The sequence below is a fragment of the Podarcis tiliguerta genome (genome assembly GCF_965153285.1).
Source record: "Podarcis tiliguerta genome assembly, chromosome: 4".
In the NCBI taxonomy this organism is placed as follows: domain Eukaryota; kingdom Metazoa; phylum Chordata; class Lepidosauria; order Squamata; family Lacertidae; genus Podarcis; species Podarcis tiliguerta.
In genome coordinates, this window is record NC_139537.1 from 18,520,810 (window position 1) to 18,540,596 (window position 19,787).

The following is a 19,787-nucleotide window of genomic DNA, read 5'->3' on the forward strand; positions in this document are numbered from 1 at the left end:
CCACAAGGAACCTTAATGCCACCCTCACTCTCTCCCACGCCCAGCCCAGCCCCAAAGAGAAGCATTTTACAGGAGAAAAGGCGAGGCTTAATCCCCATGAAAATTCGTCAGCACTTCTGTGCAGATTTTTCCTAACGTACACATTACAGTATGCAATCTTCCCTTGCGTTCATGTGTTGTTTTTTTGTAAGGCTATTTCCCCTAATATAATGCATTTGGGGATTTAAAAAAGCTAATATATGCATTCATACGCATTGTTTACCCTTAGTAAATGCATTTTATACATTGGCTGCAGGACTGCACTGAAAAATTTGGAGAAGTGTGAATTTCGAAGGATGGGTGCCCTTTGGCTTACATATTCTATTGGAAGGTGTAAATTAAGTAGGTATGCCTTTAAATGTGAACTGAATCAAACTTCTTCCCCATCTCCATTGCCACACTCCATAAAAAAAACCAACTGGATTGGGCAAAACAGTTTGCTAACCCTTGACCCTGCCTGAGGCTTCACAGAATGAGCATAATAAATATAACAAAGTAAACTAAAAATAATGTGCGATGGTGATCTGATCAGCTTTACAAAGGATTTTTTTTTAAAAAAAAATGGTCTCATTTATGCCTCTGGTCACTAATGAAATTATGATGATCTCACGGGCAAAGCCATTGTCTCTGAGCAGTAGCGGAACAATAGAGTGTTCAATCCTGCGCAGGGAAACTGTCGGAAAAGTGATGACAGAGCCAACACGGGTGCCAACTGAGAAGGAGTGAAGGAATGCGACATTTAGAAGTAGTAACAAGGAAAGAATGCTTAATTGCAGTGCTATAAATGCAAATCGGAACGCAAGCACCCCATTAAACAAAGCAGTTCTAGCAAATACTTATCGCTATTATTTGGCGGGTCATTACAGCTGTTGTCTTGTTTTTTTTAAAAAAAATAGCTGCTGGCTGTTCAGAGCATAAAAAGTAAAGGTAAAGGTACCCCTGCCCTTACGGGCCAGTCTTGAAGACTCTAGGGTTGTGCGCCCATCTCACTCAAAGAGGCCGGGGGCCAGCGCTGTCCGGAGACACTTCCGGGTCACGTGGCCAGCGTGACATCGCTGCTCTGGTGAGCCAGAGCCGCACACGGAAACGCCGTTTACCTTCCCGCTAGTAAGCGGTCCCTATTTATCTACTTGCACCCGGGGGTGCTTTCGAACTGCTAGGTTGGCAGGCGCTGGGACCGAACAACGGGAGCGCACCCCGCCACGGGGATTCGAACTGCCGACCTTTCGATCGGCAAGCCCTAGGCGCTGAGGCTTTAACCCACAGCGCCACCCGCGTCCCCTGTTCAGAGCATAGCTGTCAACTTTTCCCTGTTCTTGCGAGAAATCCTATTCGGAATAAGGGAATGGTTCAGAGCTCTTTCCTGAGTTGTTTGAAAGAAGGCTGGGCATTTCTGCTGAATTTTAGGCACAGCAGAGGGTCCCTAAAACTTGGGCGTGACCAGTGACCATGCCAACACCCCCCACTCCAGCAAAGAAAGGGGAGGAATGATTTTTGCTCTTTTGGAACACAGCACAAGACCAGTAGCAACCCCCCCAATCTCTCTGAACCCCTCCAAACTTGGGACTGGGCAGGGCAGCTGGGGATTCTGCCCACAAAAGAGGCTTGCTTTGGCTCTCAGCCTCTTCTCCTCAACTTAGAGCTACGAGACTGTGGAAACATATTGGCCTACTACTGTGATTTCGAACCTGCCGGGCTCTCTTAAGCCCAGAGTGCCTGGCAAACCCAGAGACAAGCCCATGTTCCTCCATCAGTGATGGACAGACCTTGGGTCACCCTCCTTGGGTTGACCCAGAAGCCAACCAGGTCAACCAATCTCAAGAGGAAGTGGAGAATTTATAGAGAGAACCTAAGATAAAATGCTAGGTAGGACTCAGTTGGGGGTAAGCGGGGGCTGAGTTACAAAGAGACTGTGGAGTCAAGTTGAAAGAAGACTGTGAAGACCAAACTCAATACAGTGGTACCTCAGTTTACGAACTTAATCTATTCCAGAAGTCCATTCTTAAAACAAAACCGTTCTTAAACCGAGACACACTTTCCCTAATGAGGCCTCCCGCCACCGGTGCCCTTCCACCGTTCAGATTTCATTCTTAGACTGAGGTAAAGTTCGCAAACCGGGATACTACTTCTGGTTTTGCTGAATTCGTAAACTGAATCATTCATAAACAGGACTGTTCTTAAACCAAGGTACCACTGTATGTCATGCATTGAGTGCAAGGCTAGATCTAGACACATCAAAAAAGCGTTTCAGTTGAACGCGCTGTAAATTTAAACAGGGAAAACAGGTAGAGAGATACACGACTCTACGTCGTCACCTGGTGGCACAATGTTATATCACACATACAACGCAAATAAATAACTTTTTCTTTACCAGCCTAGCCGAGTCCTATGTTGGCTTGACTTGCAACAACAACAACAACAACATACCCACACTGGTGCACTTTTTTCTTCAAAGGAAAAGATATTGGCAGGGTTAGCAGCTTGGGTAGGGAGGTGAATTTTGGACAGAAAATCTCAAAAGAAGAAGGCTCTTGCAGCTGCTTTTCATCAAATGGAAATAAGTTGCACACACACACTGTTGCACAACAGCGTGTGTAGTGTGGCCCAGCTGCAGAATGAACAGCTATAAAGCCAGATGTTGTACATCTGCACTGTGGATCAAAAGACAGTTTCTAGATCTTAAGAGCTGTCAACAGTTAGAGCAATCTTTTTTTAACAAAAAAAAATGTGTTGCCTTGCAATGGCTCCTTGAAGCAGAGACAAGCTGAAATTTCTTAGAAGACATTTTCCGGAGAACATTTCTGAGACGTTTCTCTTTCCTACCCCTACCTTTGCAGGATCTTATCTGAATTCTAGGCATCGTGTGTGCGTTTTCTGTGGTGGCCACCTTCCACCTGCACCTGCACCCCACCCAAATTTCCCTAGCAAATTTCTGGAAATACACTAGGCAATCCTAAGCTATGTTTTACTGAGACCCATTAGAATTAATGAACATGACTAAGGTTATGTTTACTCATAATGAGTTGAATGCCTCCCTCTAGGTTGAGCTCACTGTGAAGTATGCGAAGTGATGGCCAAAGTAATATACAGTGGTACTTCGGGTTAAGTACTTAATTCGTTCCGGAGGTCCGTTCTTAACCTGAAACTGTTCTTAACCTGAAGCACCACTTTAGCTAATGGGGCCTCCTGCTGCCGCTGCACCGCTGCTGTGCGATTTCTGTTCTCATGCTGAAGCAAAGTTCTTAACCCGAGGTACTATTTCTGGGTTAGCAGAGTCTGTAACCTGAAGCGTATGTAACCTGAAGCATATGTAACCCGAGGTATCACTGTATTTGTACTGGTAGAAGAGGGGAGGGGACATGTGATGCTACAGTCACCACAAATGTTGAGCCACACACAAGAAATGGCTGGATTTCTTTTTCCCCTCATCAATGAAATGATTGTCACTCCTCATCCAAATGTTACATTTATTTCAGCTTCATCCCACAAATTTACTTGTAATTTATTGAGCCGATCTGAACTCCACCTTTCCAAAATGCAAGATGGCTAACAGGATCTATCCATTAATGGCAATATTAAAATTTAACAGCTTCTGAAGTCCTGGAAAGGCGGTTACGTCGCCAGCTGCTAGGATCAGAAGGTTAGCACAATGGGCTCGACTTGTTTGCTAACGATCCACGTAGGCTTGCACTGCCTCTCTCTGCCGGCAGTAAATTTAGTTTGCAAAAACCCGGGAAGTCGTGAAGGCACTCGGGGCCAAACGAGATGTGACGTTAATTAGGCAAATGCAATTAACATCCCATGTCTATTGACCTGCAAACAGCAGGCATGGGGAAGCTTGGCAGCCCTGCTCAAAAAAATAAAAAAATAAAAATCACGTCTCACTGAAGCTGCTATTTGTGTTTCAAAGAACATTTCCACTGACCTAAATGGAAGTTTCCCTTGAAATGTAAATAGCAGCTTCTAAGAGGTGCAGGAAAGGAAAGAGTTAAAAAAATTCCTCTCCCCGCTTCATACATCCATGGCTGCTCCCTGCAGCTTCTATCTATGTAACAATACAAATTAATTGCATTCACCCATCACATCTATGGCCCTCAGAGACTAGCAGTTTGCAGGAGGCCCATGTGGAAGGTTGAGAGGGACCCTCGTTGGATGCATTCCTAGGCCATGCTATCTTTCTGGCTCACATGACATGTGGCAAGACCAACTTGTATTCTGTGGGGCATTGTGGCAAACACAGTGCTCTTTTTCTAGAAAAAGAGGCGCCCAAACTCAACATGAACGCCTCCCATGTTCTCAATAGTGCCCAACTGAGAGGTGTTGGAACTGAGTTTCGGTTGCAGAAAAAGCCCTGGGCAAATGTATTTCTTCTGGCACTGCTAGCCAGGGTTAGAGAATAATAATAATAATAATAATAATAATAATAATAATAATAATAATAATAATTTATTATTTATACCCCGCCCGTCTGGCTGAGTTTCCCCAGCCACTCTGGGCGGCTCCCAATCAAGTGTTAAAAACAGTAGAGCGTTAAGTATTAAAAACTCCCCTGAACAGGGCTGCCTTCAGATGTCTTTTAAAGACAGGATAGTGTTTTTAATATTCTGCTGGGAGCTGTCCAGAGAGGCTTTGGAAACCCAGCCAGATGGGCAAGGTATAAAAAATAATAATATTGTATTAAATTATTATCATAGTAGATCTGCGCCTGGTTATATCCAGGCATGCAACAAGTCGCAGTTCATTATTCTGTCATCATGCATGCTGCAGGTGGAATGCCAATGGCGCAATAGCGAAGGTGACGCCCTATGCAAGTTGTGGACTACAATTCCTATCATCCCTGAATATTGGTCATGTTCCCTGGGACTTGTGGGTATTGTAGTCCCCTACATCTGGAAGGCACCACAATGGCTGCCCCCAGTATAACTACCTGCAATTCTGGTAACCAGCACTGTGCAACTAACCAGACCAATTTGCCCTCCCCACTGCCGGCATCTCCCTATGACATCATCTGAACTGGATATGCAACAGCTCTCCAAATGAGTTTATCTTACATGTCTTAACTGTACCTCTAGGCTGGTTTCCACACACAAATAAGTGTTGCCACAGTAAAATCAAACTAACGATGCAATCCTAAACACACATACTGGTGACAAAGTCCCAACAGTATATAAGGTAAAGGTAAAGGTACCCTGCCCATACGGGCCAGTCTTGACAGACTCTAGGGTTGTGCGCCCATCTCACTCAAGAGGCCGGGGGCCAGCGCTGTCCGGAGACACTTCCGGGTCACGTGGCCAGCGTGACATCGCTGCTCTGGCGAGCCAGAGCCGCACACGGAAACGCCGTTTACCTTCCCGCTAGTAAGCGGTCCCTATTTATCTACTTGCACCCGGGAGTGCTTTCGAACTGCTAGGTTGGCAGGCGCTGGGACCGAACAACGGGAGCACACCCCGCCGCGGGGATTCGAACCGCTGACCTTTCAATCGGCAAGCCCTAGGCACTGAGGCTTTTACCCACAGCGCCACCCGTGTCCCTCAACAGTATATAACTTCCAAGTCAATGGGCATCAGATTATGCTGTTAATATATTTTGGGGGTGTTCCCCCCCTTATTTTATAATGTTTATTTATTAAAACTTTTCAACATACAATGCAATAAAAGCCAAACTCATCTAGAAAAGAAAAGGGAGAAAACAAAACAAACACACACAAAAGAAAGAGAAAACAGAGGGAAAGTGAAAGAAAAAACCACAAAGCCATCTATCAGAAGAAGATGCAAAGCCCTCTAAGATGTAGCTTAACCTTTTCCCACACAAAAGGTGTTAGAGACTCCTAGCTCTCACCTGGGAGCTTCCCTTTCTTCTTCCAGTCTTCCCCCACCCCCTGAGAAATCTTCCCTTCCCTGCCTATCACCCTGCCTCTTTCATCACCCATCCCTTCACCTTCCTGTGTGAATCCTCATTAACACTTTTAAGACTGCAGAGGTAAGGTCTTGCAGTTCTTATGGAAAATGCTCGGGACTTGAGGTCTGGGAATTCTCCTGCGAGAAACCATTCTGCAAGTATGTTTGAAAGCCCATTTGTGTGTGCTGTTGCCATCGAAATGGATGAAATAAACCAAGGGATAACCAGCTGATTCTGAGAGATCACAAAGAGGCACCATGGAGGCCTTGTCCTCAATGGCAAGACCATGGCAGGACTCAACCAAATGGCACTTGTAGAGGTTAAAACACCCATCAGTGCCCAAACTACAATAGGTAAAAGTAAAAGGTAAAGGACTGCTGGACAGTTAAGTCCAGTCAAAGGTGACTATGGGGTTGCAGCGCTCATCTCGCTTTTAGGCCGAGGGAGCCGGCGTTTGTCCACAGACAGCTTTCCGGGTCATGTGGCCAGCATGACTGAACCTCTTCTGGCGCAACGGGACACAGTTTACCTTCTTGCCACAGTGGTACCTATTTATCTACTTGCACTGGTGTGCTGGACAGAGCAATGGGAGCTCACCCCGTTGTGGGAATTCGAACCGCCGGCCTTCCCATCAGCAAGCCCAAGAGGCTCAGTGGTTTACACCCACGTGCCAAACCACAATAGAGAGCTGTCAACATTTCAGGCCTTGCAGCGTATCATGAGTAAAAAGAAAATTGAGTAGTAAATTAAAAGCAATTGCAATGTGATGCAACTACAATAATATAAATATACTGCTTCACATTTCTATGTGATTGTTTTGCAACTGTATGGAAATGGATTTTGGGCGTTCTCCACCCTATTCATAAGCAGAAAAACTGAAGGAACCTTTCACCATATTCCTCTTACAATTATTCTTACCAGTGCTTTGCTTCTAGGAAAAAAGGTGCCAGTACTGCGTATACTTGAGTATTCCCAGAAAAAGCACTTAGTAGTAGTAGTAGTAGTAGTAGTAGTAGCAGCAGCAGCAGCAGTAGCAGTAGCAGTAGCAGTAGTATACTACTACCCTATATCCGTTAAGACCTCAGGGTGGTTCAAAACATAAAAATGCAATATAAAAAAAAACACAAAACACACAAAAAAACCAAAGCTAACCCAATATTCCCCCAGTTTTTCACTGTTACAAGCGGCAATAGCATATTGATATGAGCAATATGAGCCTTCTAATAGTTATGCAGTATATAAATTGTTTAAATAAATAACCCGTTCTAGTTGCTAGAAAACCATGCTTCTTTCAACTTTTACTGATAATAATCAGCTAAACAGTTTGAGGATCTATACAACTTTGTAACATGCAGAAAATAGCATTATTGGAGAAACCATAGACTGGAACTGAGGGAAGTCGGGGTGGGGGTGGGGGGATGAGTTCTGTGGAGGGGGAGAGGAAAAATGGGGGGAATAAGGATATGTTTTTGGATAATATATTTTGTTATAACTTTGAATTAAAAAAAATTAAAAAAAGAGAAAACCATGCTTCTTTCAACTTCAGTAAGAGGGTCTATGGGTGTGAGGGAACGGCCTCTGTGGGTGCTGTCATTGTGGGTTGCACAGTGTGTGTGTGTGTGTGCACGCGCGTGTATTCCCCATGATAGGGAGACTGAGCATTGGCTTGAGTCCCGTGGAGAAACAATACATTATACTGGATAGACGGCATACGGTGCCAATACCAGCTGGTAGCCACACACAAGCAGCAGATAACATCTGATTCATCTGCTCCTTCTTTAGGCATACCTATCCCTGCCTGACCCCATTCTTCTTTCATAAAGAGCAGCTTATGTGGAGCTGAGGCAACTTTGAAAGCCACACCCAAATGCCTTCAATTAAAAGCCTTACGAAGCAGTTCAAAACCCTGGCGTATCATCAAGCAGAATTTAGGAAAGGATACGCCAACGACTATGTCAGCCCAACATCAGAAAATATAATTTCTTTAGAACAGCCACGTATTTCTGACGTCCACGAATAGCCACTTGTTTCCAAAAACGTGTCAACTCTGACTGTAAATGATACCCTGACTTGAAGCCCTGGTGGCCGAGCGTCCATCAAATTCAATTGTTTCCTACCACAAGTTTCCACTTTCAAACAGGAGTGGCACCGCAGGGTTTCAAATAATCCTTGCCAACAGAAAGAGGCAGAGAACATCCCTTTTGTGATGGCCTGGGACTCGGGTTTGGACTCGGAACCAGAGGGGACTCAGTCCTTTGCCTGAGGCATCATCTGAACCAAGTCTGGGACATGATCCTGAAGAGTCCCAGTCTGCACAGGTTCCCCTGCAACAAACACCAGCTGGGCCAATTCAGAGGCCTGAGCCTGCCCTGGCTCCAGATGCGGGGATTACCTTGTTGCCTTCAGCTGGGCCATCACTTACAGCTGCTCCACTACTGGTTGGGTCAGGGGTGGCTGCGGCAGCCCCTGGCTCTAGTAACCCACCAATGTCTCCCGAGCTGCAGAGACTAAGGTCTGAGAGAAGGAGAGACCTGAGTACTTGCAGGAGGAGTGCTTGCCTTCGGGCGAAACAGGGTGAGTCACCAGGGGATCAGGACCGACAAAGATAAAAGGCTGTCAGACCCTGCCCCAGGTTGCAGGAGTAACATTGCTGTATGCTAGATCCTGCCTGAGATCCTGTACCTGTCCTTGCCTGGTTTCCTGCCTCGTGTCCTGCCTTGGCCCTGTTGGACTGACTCCTAGCTGAACCTTTGGATTCTGGGCCAGTCCTGGAATGCATTTCATGGGTTACCCCCGGGCCCAGCACACCTTTGAAGTTGGTCCTCACACTTGTTGCGGAATGTAACATCAGCAGTCAAATACAACACATCCTGTTTGCCCAGAGTGGACACACAGGGGGGATGTTACTCCAGCCTGTTACACCTGATCTGGAGCATCTTCCCCCTGCGTGTGACCAGGTAGATGGGCGTGACCCTGTGAGACCCCATAAAAGGGCTGGTCATGCAGCCATCTTCCCTTCCTCGTCATGTGATTCCATCTTGATGTATTTTGCTGCCTGCCGGCTCTCAGCAAAGCAGCACATGGGCTCATCCCCATATGGGATGAACTCAAACTCTCTCCTGTAACTACGAGCTAAAGCCTGCCTTCAGCAAACCTACAGTGAACTGAATGTAAGTAAACTTCTTATTACTTTTAAAGTAAGTAAGTAAGTAAATTTTTATTTATACCCCACCCTCCCCAGCCAAGACCAGGCTCAGGGTGGCTAACATCAAATATCAAATACATTAAAACACAATCAAACGACTGATTAAAATACAGCTTAAAAATTAGAATCAGGATAAAATTAAATGATGGCCCACGAATTACAACCGTGGGGTCGGGAACCTCAAGTATTCATCAGGGCCAGCTATCCATGTTGGTCCCACATGAGCCGATAAAAGGGCCAAAGAGGTAACTTATAGCATCCCATAGAGGGGGGTCAAACTGGGCCCGGATCAAAGGCCAGGTGGAACAGCTCCGTCTTGCAGGCCCTGCGGAAGGATGCCAAGTCCCGCAGGGCCTTAGTCTCCTGCGATAGAGCATTCCACCAGGTTGGGGCCAAAGCTGAAAAGGCCTTGGCCCTGGTTGAGGCCAGTTTAACCTCCTTGAGGCCCAGGACCCCCAAGATATTATTATTAATGAAGACTGTTGTGTCTTTTTATTTTATTTTTAAGAGGGAGCAAAGGGCATTTAACAAGAACACACATGAAAGCTCATACCTATAACAAACTTAGTTGGTCTCTAAGGTGCTACTGGATGGATTTTTATTTTATTTTATTGGAGCCCTTGTAAGTCTTTATAGGTTAAATCCAGCACTTTGAATTGGGCCTCAAAATATATAGTCAACCAGAATGGGTGCCCATCTGGTCCCTATTATCAGCCTGGCTGCTGCGTTCTGCACTATCTTCCATCAAAGGTAGTCTCAAGCCAAGCTCATTTCAGAAATCTAATCGTAATTACTGAAACTAGGTCATCCCCTTGGTTATTATACAAGGTGTTGCACAAATCTGATCAAGCACTTTTCACGCCTTCACCAATTGGAAAGTAGACAAGATAGTCCTCAGAAAACCTTGCCTGATTCACCTGCTATAACAACATAGTCAATGTCTGATGGAGGCAAGTGATTTTATCCTAAGGATACCTCACAAACATGTTGCGGGAGGCACCAGTTGGCTGCACAAACTCCTCAGGTCCAGCTTGAGGTGTGTATGTGTGTGTGTGTGTGTAGATTCTCCCCCTTCGCTGTCCCTGAGGAGCTGTGAACTTCATGCAGCAGTGTTTGGCTGCATTTGTTGGGAGATTTACTCTCCCAGCCTGCATCATTGCTCTTAGCACCAAACCAAGGAACATTCTAGGCTCTGATAAGCGTGATGGGAGCCCCACGAGAAATTGCATCAACCACCCAGGCCACTGCTGCATTACACAGGTCGACCAGGGCTCTGACAAGAAAGTCAACCAGGTCAGCTGTTGGAGCGGGGCAGACGAACCCAACTGGAAACCTTCTGGTTCTCCTTTGGGGATGGACGACTGGATGGCTGCGATCCTACGCATGCTTACTTGAAAGTAAGTCTAATTTAACTCAGTGGGTGAGTGAAGGGGTGTGTGTGGATATTTTTTCCTAAGTCTTTCTTATGTTTTCTTTTACCAGAAAATAAGAAGAATATCTGGATTGTGGAATATTTTCTTTGAGAATGAAGAACAAAATGTTGAAGGCTATGTGTTTCTATATTTAGTCTCCTGAAATGATTTCTGAAACTTCCCAGCAGGAAGATTTTTATGTAAGTCTATGAACAGTACAAGGGACGCGGGTGGCGCTGTGGGTTAAACCACAGAGCCTAGGACTTGCCGATCAGAAGGTCGGCGGTTCGAATCCCCGGGACGGAGTGAGCTCCCGTTGCTTGGTCACTGCTCCTGCCAACCTAGCAGTTCCAAAGCATGTCAAAGTGCAAGTAGACAAATAGATACCGCTCCGGCGGGAAGGTAAACGGTGTTTCGGTGAGCTGCTCTGGTTCGCCAGAAGCAGCTTAGTCATGCTGGCCACATGACCCGGAAGCTGTACGCCGGCTCCCTCGGCCAATAAAGCGAGATGAGCGCCGCAACCCCAGAGTTGGTCACGACTGGACCTAACGGTCAGGAGTCCCTTTACCCTTTACCTTACATGAACAGTACAATCATACCTCATGTTACGTCCGCTTCATGTTACGTTCTTTCAGGTTACGTCCCATGGCGACCCGGAAGTACCGGAAAGGGTTACTTCCGGGTTTCGCCACTCGCGCATGCACAGACGCGCAAAATGACGTCACGCGCATGCGCAGAAGCGGCGAATCACAACCTGCGCATGCGCAGACACTCTGCTGCGGGTTGCATTCCTTTCATGTTGCAAACGGGCCTCTGGAACGGATCTCGTTCGCAACCAGAGGTACCATTGTACTGGATCATAGCAAGGTTACAGGGAACCAGGCAGAGGGCCTTCTCAGTACTGGCGCCCTTCCTGCTAGGAAAGACGCATATAATGATACCAAGGAGGATGACCTAAAAAAGGGCCAGATTTCCTCCAAAATGACTCCTACACAGGAATATAACTTAGCAGATTGTCGTCCACATAACCTGCAGGTAAAGGCAGAGATAAACCCGCCTTAAATTATGAAAGCACAACACATAAGGGAGGGCAGTATATTGCCTCCCTGTGGAACGCCCTCCCTTCCGATGTCAAGGAGATAAAGAATTACAAAACTTTTAGAAGACATCTGAAGGCGGTTGGTTTTTATTGGGAGGTTTTTCATGCTTGATGTTATTATGTTTCTAGATATGCTTTAAGCTGCCCAGAGTGCCTGGGGAAACCCAGCCAGATGGGTGGGGTATAAATAATAAAATGATCATGATGATGATGATGATTACTACTACTACTGCTGCTTCTATGCCTGTACTCTGAGGGCAAGCAAGTCTTGCATGAGAATACAACTCTCAAATGCAGGAGCAAGATGCATTTTTGTTTCTTGGAGGGTGCTGTCATTATCACATGAGAATGAAGAATTCAACACCATATATATATATATGGGACGCGGGTGGCGCTGTGGGTAAAAGCCTCAGCGCCTAGGGCTTGCTGATCGAAAGGTCGGCGGTTCGAATCCCCACGGCGGGGTGCGCTCCCGTTGTTCGGTCCCAGCGCCTGCCAACCTAGCAGTTCGAAAGCACTCTCGGGTGCAAGTAGATAAATAGGGACCGCTTACTAGCGGGAAGGTAAACGGCATTTCCGTGTGCGGCTCTGGCTCGCCAGAGCAGCATGTCACGCTGGCCACGTGACCCGGAAGTGTCTCCGGACAGCGCTGGCCCCCGGCCTCTTGAGTGAGATGGGCGCACAACCCTAGAGTCTGTACTATATATATAGTATGTATGTGTATGTATGTGTGAAGTTAAATCTGTAATGACATTAATGAATTTCAATAAAGTAACAAAGCAAGTTCCGACATGTAAAAAGCACATTTTAAAAAGTATTGCATGCACCCATCCCAATTTTTCCTAAAAGGTCTATTTTTCGGGGGGGGCGGATCATCCCCAATAGTTTCAAAATTTCTGGAAATTATTCACCTCTACTCTTGAGTAGATATGCTAAATTAGGGCTGAAGTACAGCTTACCCAGCTCCTCTGTTTTAGGGGATTTTCTTACTCCCTGTTCTTCCACAAACCTCTTTTTACACAGCATTTCCCAGTACCGTGGTACCTCGGGTTACAAACTTAATTCATTCTGGAGATCCGTTCTTAACCCGAAACCGTTCTGAACCTGAGGCGCGCTTTCGCTAATGGGGCCTACCGCTACCGCTGCACTGCCGGCGTGCGATTTCCGTTCTTATCCTGGGGCAAAGTTCTCAACCCGAGGTACTACTTCAGAGGTAGCGGAGTTTGTAACCCAAAGTGTTTGTAACCCAAAGCATTTGTAACCCGAGGTACCACTGTACTGCTTTCTCATCTATGGAATGCACAAAAGTGACAATTTATGCCCCAACACCACCTGCTGACAAACTTATTAAGACGCCTTATTTGAAAGATTTATGCTTTGGAAATATAAACTGTTCCTTTCGAGTTTTGTTCGGAATTGCTGTTAACTTCCTATAATAACAATACAGCGTGACAGAGTCGTCGAGGCTGCTGCTTGCATTATTAACCCATATTTTAAACTTACTGAACGGAGGCCCTTAGAAACCCATTTACAAAACCTCGTTTTCATTTTCTTCCACGCACTGTGATTCACAAATGTTGTGATTGAACTGCAATTTTAAATACATGTAACGTATGAAAATATGTTAATCACCGAGGTGTCTAAATCAGGTTAGCGAAATTGCTTTTATTCTTGCGTTTTACATCACACGGCTCAGTAATTACATTTGCCCTCAAACACACTTCCCAAATCATATATTAATTTCATGTGCCAGCTGAAAAAAAATGGCTTTATTAATCCCATGCAGAGGCTACATTTCCCTTGAAAACATATCTCCAAGCCAATGTGCAGAATTAAGAAGGAAATCTGAAAAAAGAAAACAACTCTTTAGTGGGAAAGTACCTTCCTTGCATGCAGAAGGTCCTTGGTTCAATTCCCAGCATCTCCAAGCAGGACTGGGAGAAAACCCATCTAAAATCCTGAAGATACAGACTGCCAGACAGTATAATACTGAGCTAGTTCGACCAATGATCTGACTTAGCATAAGGCAGTTACTTCTGAGTAGTACCGTAAAGTAGCTATACAAATTATTGGAGTATCCTGGAGAATCACAGCGCCTGCTGTGGCTGCAGAGACCAGTAACTTGTAACTGCTGCCTCCCAGTTTGATTTTGCTGCATGAGCAAGCACCCAAGTGACCTCTCTGGGGCGCAAGCTGGGCTTTCTGTATGGAGCTCCTGGGCTGCCCAAACAACAAGACCCCATTCTTGGCCTCACTGGTGTGGTCTCAAGCAGGGGCGGAGCTACCTGCCCTGGCACCCAGAGTGGTGGAGGGGCAGGGCTATCTGGCCCGCGGGCAGGGCTAGCCGCCCGCATGGCGAGCGTCCTTAGCTGCCGGCCGCCCGTGCGGCAAACGTGGGGGGCGCTGCTAGTTGCCTGCGTGGGGAGTGTCCCTAGCCACCTGCCACCCGCATGATGAACATGGGGGGCACCACTTGCTGCCCATGTGGCGAGCTTCCCTAGCTGCCTGCCGCCCACACAGTGAGCTTCGGGAAGGGCGCCACTAGCTGCCCACAGCATCATCCCTAGCAGCCCGCCCTCCATGCAGCAATGTCACCCGCCATCACAGCTCCATGCGCACACCTTCCTCCGCCAGTGGTCTCAAGGAAACATTTGGCAGCAGCTTGGCTGCAGGAGATGCCAGAAGGAGGCATTCAAGGCTTCACCCCAGCTTTGCGTAGGGCTTACTCCTCAGCCTTTTCTTCTCTTGAAGATAACCCGCAAGGAAGTGGCGGTTTAGGATCAGACTTTTTCTTCTCCTAAATGGGCTACTTTCCCAGGTTGATGTGTTCCATCTGCCCCTCACTTCCTTCTACAGCATGGGCAGAAAACACCTTCTTGACTGTTGGAGCTACTATTGGTCTCACCCACTCCACGCACTGGTGGCTGTCTTCGCTTACAGGGGAAGTCCCTAATGCGCTGTATGTTTGAGATGCATTGGCTACCCTCACCTGGTTTAGCCAATCAACCGCAGTCATTCCAGGGTGCAGCAGCTGTCTCATGCTGACAGCTTCTAGGAGCCACAGGTGAAAGCTAAGTGCAAGATGGGGACCAAAGGTGGACAAACCACCCCAGAAGGACAACCCCTTCTGTGCTTTTCCAAGGAGAATTGGTGTTTGCCTCCTGAGCTGTAGCCCAGGAAAATCTGGGGTAGGGAGTTAGAACCTTGCTAGATTTAGAGTCACCTTTCTTAGGCAATGCTCTAGCACAGGGCGAAACAACCGCTGTCCCTCCTGGTGATCTGAGGTTCCATCTCTTATTGGCTCCAAGGAGAATGTCCAGTGGGGAGGGATGATGGTCACAACTTCCCTAACCTGGTTCTAGCATGAGCAGAAGACACACAGCTGTCATTCCTGCACTGAAGCAGGTTGTACTAGAGAGCCCTTGGGGAAGGAATTCCAGCTCTCCAAATCTTTGACTACAGAAGGAACTTTAGATCCAGCCCAGTTTCCTTACATTCGATCCATTCCTTACAACTCTGGCTGTTTCCTGTGCAGCGACAGTATGCCAAGATATCCCTGTACCAGCCCTGCCACATCTGCGCAACCCCACAGGTCATGAACTCGCACAGTCGACGTGCTCCAGTCAAATCACATTTTGCCCAGTGTCCTGTTTGCAGCCTTGGGCAGCTAATGTTTATAAACCTTGAACTACAGTTAACAAATGCTAAACAGCAAATAATGTCACAACCGACAAGCCCGTCTGTGCTTTTCCAAGGAGAATGAAAAGTGGCCTGCTATTAGTTTTCAATCAGCTGCTTGGCTTGTTTTCCTTGAATAAGTGGAAGCACTGCAGCAATCCAGTGATTCACCAATACTGGCTTAAAAGCTTGTCCTTATAAGTGGAACTGAATAATGGAGACCTTGTGGCCCAGTCTGAATACAACACCAATCTATCTCCCCCCCCCCCCCATTTAAGGTCCAGTCTCTTGGTACATCCAGCTCCAACCTGGCTGCTTACCCATGGTCTGTTCGAGGCTAGCAAACCACAGTGGAGAGTTGGCTTCTGAAACTCTGCTTGCTTTAACTATGGTTTGCAATTACATTCCAACCCAGCACCCTAGTTTAACCCTTGTTTGTTGTGTCATTCCCCCCTAGTGCCTGGCAGAGATGCGAGGGATGAGCGGTTTGAAAATTAGATCATCCACAAGCACTAGGAGTTTCTCCATCTCCTCTCCTCACACTCTGACTGGCAATGGGCTCCTTTTCCTGCCCACCTCCTTACAGACAAGCTCCGGATCCAGAGGAGCCTTTATTTTCTTAAAGCATTTATTTGCACTCTGCACTTAGGCTCCCCAAGCAACTTGCAGAAAGAAAAACTCAATAGCAAAGCAATCCCTTCTCCCAAATTAGCCTTCCTGATAATATACCTAATAATAATAAGGCTGTACAGCCTCTTGAATTCCTCTCTGGACATCCAACTAACATTGCAAAGTGCACCCGTGCAACCGAATAGCTATAACAACTGCACCCTTCCGTTTGGTAGCTGTGATGCAGGAAAAGGGTGATTTGCACCCCTCGCCATGACAAAATTGCAATCTTCGCCTGTGTTGCCTGTCGCCTCTCCAGCCCACCCACAATTTTTTCTGCACATCTGACAATACAGCTTCTGCTGCTGCTATAGCCCCGAAATGCAGTTCACTTTCACTGCCTTTAAGCTTTTCTCTGGAAAGTGCTTATTACACTACTCATCAGGGCAGAAGCAGCTGCAGAGACCTCAGGAGAAAGAATTGCAATATCTTACTATCCATGTTTCCTGGGACAGAGTAAATGACATGCTTCAATATCTACTTGAAATCTCCTCCCGCACCATAGGTAAGCAAAGTCCATTATATATCAAGAGAGAAATGTCACACAGCCAGCTGCTGTAATGAGAAATTCTCTTTAATCATCAAGCGACTTTGCTGAAACTCTGCTTGGCTCCAAAAAGAAAGATTAATAATAATAATAATAATAATAATAATAATAATAATTTATTATTTCCACCCCATCCATCTGGTTTTCCCAAATTTTTCCTGTTTTCCAAGCCACTCTGGGTGGTTTTCAACAGAACATTAAAAACAGAATAAAACTTCAAACATTAAAAACTACCCTAAACAGGCCTTCAGATGTATTGTTGGATAGTTGTTTATTTCCTTGACATCTGATGGGAGGGTGTACCGAGAAAGCCCTCTGTCTGGTTCCCTGTAATCTCGCTTCTTGCAGCGAGGGAACTGCCAGAAGGCCCTCGGAGCTGGACATCAGTGTCCAGGCTGAACGATGGGGGTGGAGACGCTCCTTCAGGTATACTGGGCCTAGGCTGCTTAGGGCTTTAAAGGTCAGCACCAAGACTTTGAATTGTGCTTGAATCGTTTTCTGACAGATGGCATGGTGGGGCTGTGCTATTCGCCTGTCCGCCGCCGCCCCCCAGTTGATGGGCACTGCCATTCAAATGGTGTCTGCGCACTGTGTCATGTGACTGATTATGCAGGCAGGGCTTACTTGCCTCCCCCCCTTCAAGTTGGCACCCCTAACAAGGCAGCAGTTACGAGTTACCAGTCTCTGCGGCCACAGCAGGCGCTGTGATTCTCCAGTGGTTTGACTTCACCCCCAGAGGCACACTCCATTGTCTCTCAAGACAGATGGATGCCAACAATAGCAGCCATTAACAGTGTTCCTCCGTGATAGCTTAACCAATCAATGTGCCCTCTCTCGTTTATATGCCACATTTTCTGCTTTAAACACCACCCAAAGTTTGAATGGCATGATGAGGTCATAGCATGTCATAGCCTTTTTACCGTGCGACTGACACTCTGGCAGGCATCATTTGTGAAAACGAGAACCCGAGGCCTCCTCCATCCAAGCAGAGGTCTGTCATGGATCCTTTAGCTGAGATTCCTGCATTGCAGGGGGTTGGACTAGATGACCCTCAGGGTCCCTTCTAACTCTACAATTCTATGACTCTATGATTTTGTGAATCAAAACTCCCTACCTCCAAGCACCATGCCAGCTTGGCAGCATTTCCTCAAGCGGCACGCAGGGCAGTTCTTCCGGCGGATCTTGTCCACTATGCAGTCGTTCCGCCCGGCACATAAATAGTTATGCTGCCCTGTAAGAAAAAAAAGGAAGAAGTTGGGGGAAATGAACACTAGATTACGGAGAAGTAAAAGAAAAGGCAGGGCAGTTCAGAAAGCTAGGGTGAATAAAGTGCAAAGCATCCAAACAAATTACTAAACTATAGCCTGGAAACAACGTTAGTCAGCTTCAATGTCAGCCTCTCTGATCTGTTTTGGGAGGTGTAAACAAAATGTATAAACCGTCCTAAATGCTCAACAACAACTGCTTCCAAAGGCTAAATGCTCAACAACAGCTGCTTCCAAAGTGAAAGGGCCATTATTATTATTATTATTATTATTATTATTATCCTAGCAACTAACTGGATGCTACCATCGATTCATCCGTCACTTAATCTCTCTTTAATTATTGTTTCTATCTTCTTGGTTGGGTAATTAAATGCACATCGGAGGTGCTTTTATTAGCTACAGGGGAGGAGGGGGCAAGGAGGTTCAGAAGGGAACAGCCTTGTTACTGAGAGGCTAAACAGCCACGTTTCACTTGGTGTGTCCCCCTCCCCCCCCCCCCCGGCATTGGGTCATATTAAAAAGGAACGAACCAATCTGTTCCTGTTTAACGTGACTCAACAGATGAAAAACTAGTATCTTATGGACTTTAACAATGTAAGGGTCACCATGACATTAGCACAGCGATATTATGATCAGTCAGTTGTTATTGGTGAACTGCTTCTATTATGGACGCGGACCTCAAGTGTATTTTTAAACATAGCCCTTGCTATCTAAGCTTGCATAAACTGCAAGGCAGTAAGAGAGAGAAGAAACAGGCGTCCTTTTCTCCCCTCCCCCCAGTCTTTTTTAGTTACTAACTTATTAAAGCCTGCTGGGAACCAGTGTAATAATAATAATTTATTTCTTATACTTTAAATATGTAATGTTTTATTATGTTTATATATGTTGGAAGCTGTAGTGGCTGAAACAACCCAGTCAGATGGGTGGGATACAAATAATGAAAATATGAAGAAGAAGAAGAAGAAGAAGAAGAAGAAGAAGAAGAAGAAGAAGAAGAAGAAGAAGAAGAATAATAATTCCGGCCCATCTGACCGGGTTGCCCTAGCTACTTTGGGTGGCTTCCAACAAAATATAGCATCAAACCTTAAAAACCTCCCAATATAGGGCTGCCTTGAGATGCTTTCTAAAAGTCAGGTGGTTGTTTATTTCCTTGACATCTGATGGGAGGGCATTCCACAAGGCGGGTGCCACTACCGAGAAGGCCCTTTGCCTGGTTCCCTGTAACCTCACTTCTCACAGGGAGGGAACCACCAGAAGGCCTTCGGAGCTGGACCTCAGTATCAGGGCAGAACGATGGCGGTGGAGACTCTCCTTCAGGTATGCAGGGCCCAGGCCATTTAGGACTTTAAAGGTCAGCACTAACACTTTGAACTGTGCTCGGAAATGTACTGGGAGCCAGTGAAAAACCTTTAGGACCAGTGTTATATGGTCCCAGTGGCTGCTCCCAGTCACCAGTCTAGCTGCCGCATTCTGGATTAGCTGCAGTTTCTGAGTCACCTTCAAAAAAGTAGCTCCACGAAGAGCACATTGCAGTAGTCCAAGCAGGAGATAACCAGCGCTTGTACCACTTTGGCAAGACAGTGTGTGGGCAAGTAAGGGTCTCATACTAGCCTACCCCGCAATGGTGTTGTGGGGATTAAAGCGGGACAAGTAATGAACCAAGCGTGCCACACAGAGCTCCCTAAATGAGGTCAGTATATAAAAGTAATAAACATTGACTTAGTCAGAGTAGAACCATTTAAACCAATGGGATTTTAAGTAGATCCAGATGTTGCCAAATCAATGAGAGTTAGTATTGCTTAAAAATGACTTAAGTCCCACTGAACAGCAGGCCAATCAGGCACACAGGCTACTTGGTCACAGTCTTGCTCCCCACAGTATTTCTGATTAAACTATGGCAGGCTTCCTCAACCTCAGCCCTCCAGATGTTTTTGGCCTACAACTCCCATGATCCCTAGCTAGCAGGACCAGTGGT

At 46.3% G+C, this 19,787-nt stretch overlaps 1 protein-coding gene across 1 annotated transcript in view; it reads right to left on the reverse strand.

The window, feature by feature from the left end:
* Positions 1-19,787, reverse strand: part of PGR (progesterone receptor) — a 58,886-nt gene that overhangs the window by 14,066 nt on the left and 25,033 nt on the right. Inside the window, exon 3 of the mRNA XM_083436281.1 lies at positions 17,662-17,778. Coding sequence (XP_083292407.1) covers positions 17,662-17,778 — 117 coding nt within the window. The remainder of the gene's footprint in view (positions 1-17,661; positions 17,779-19,787) is intronic.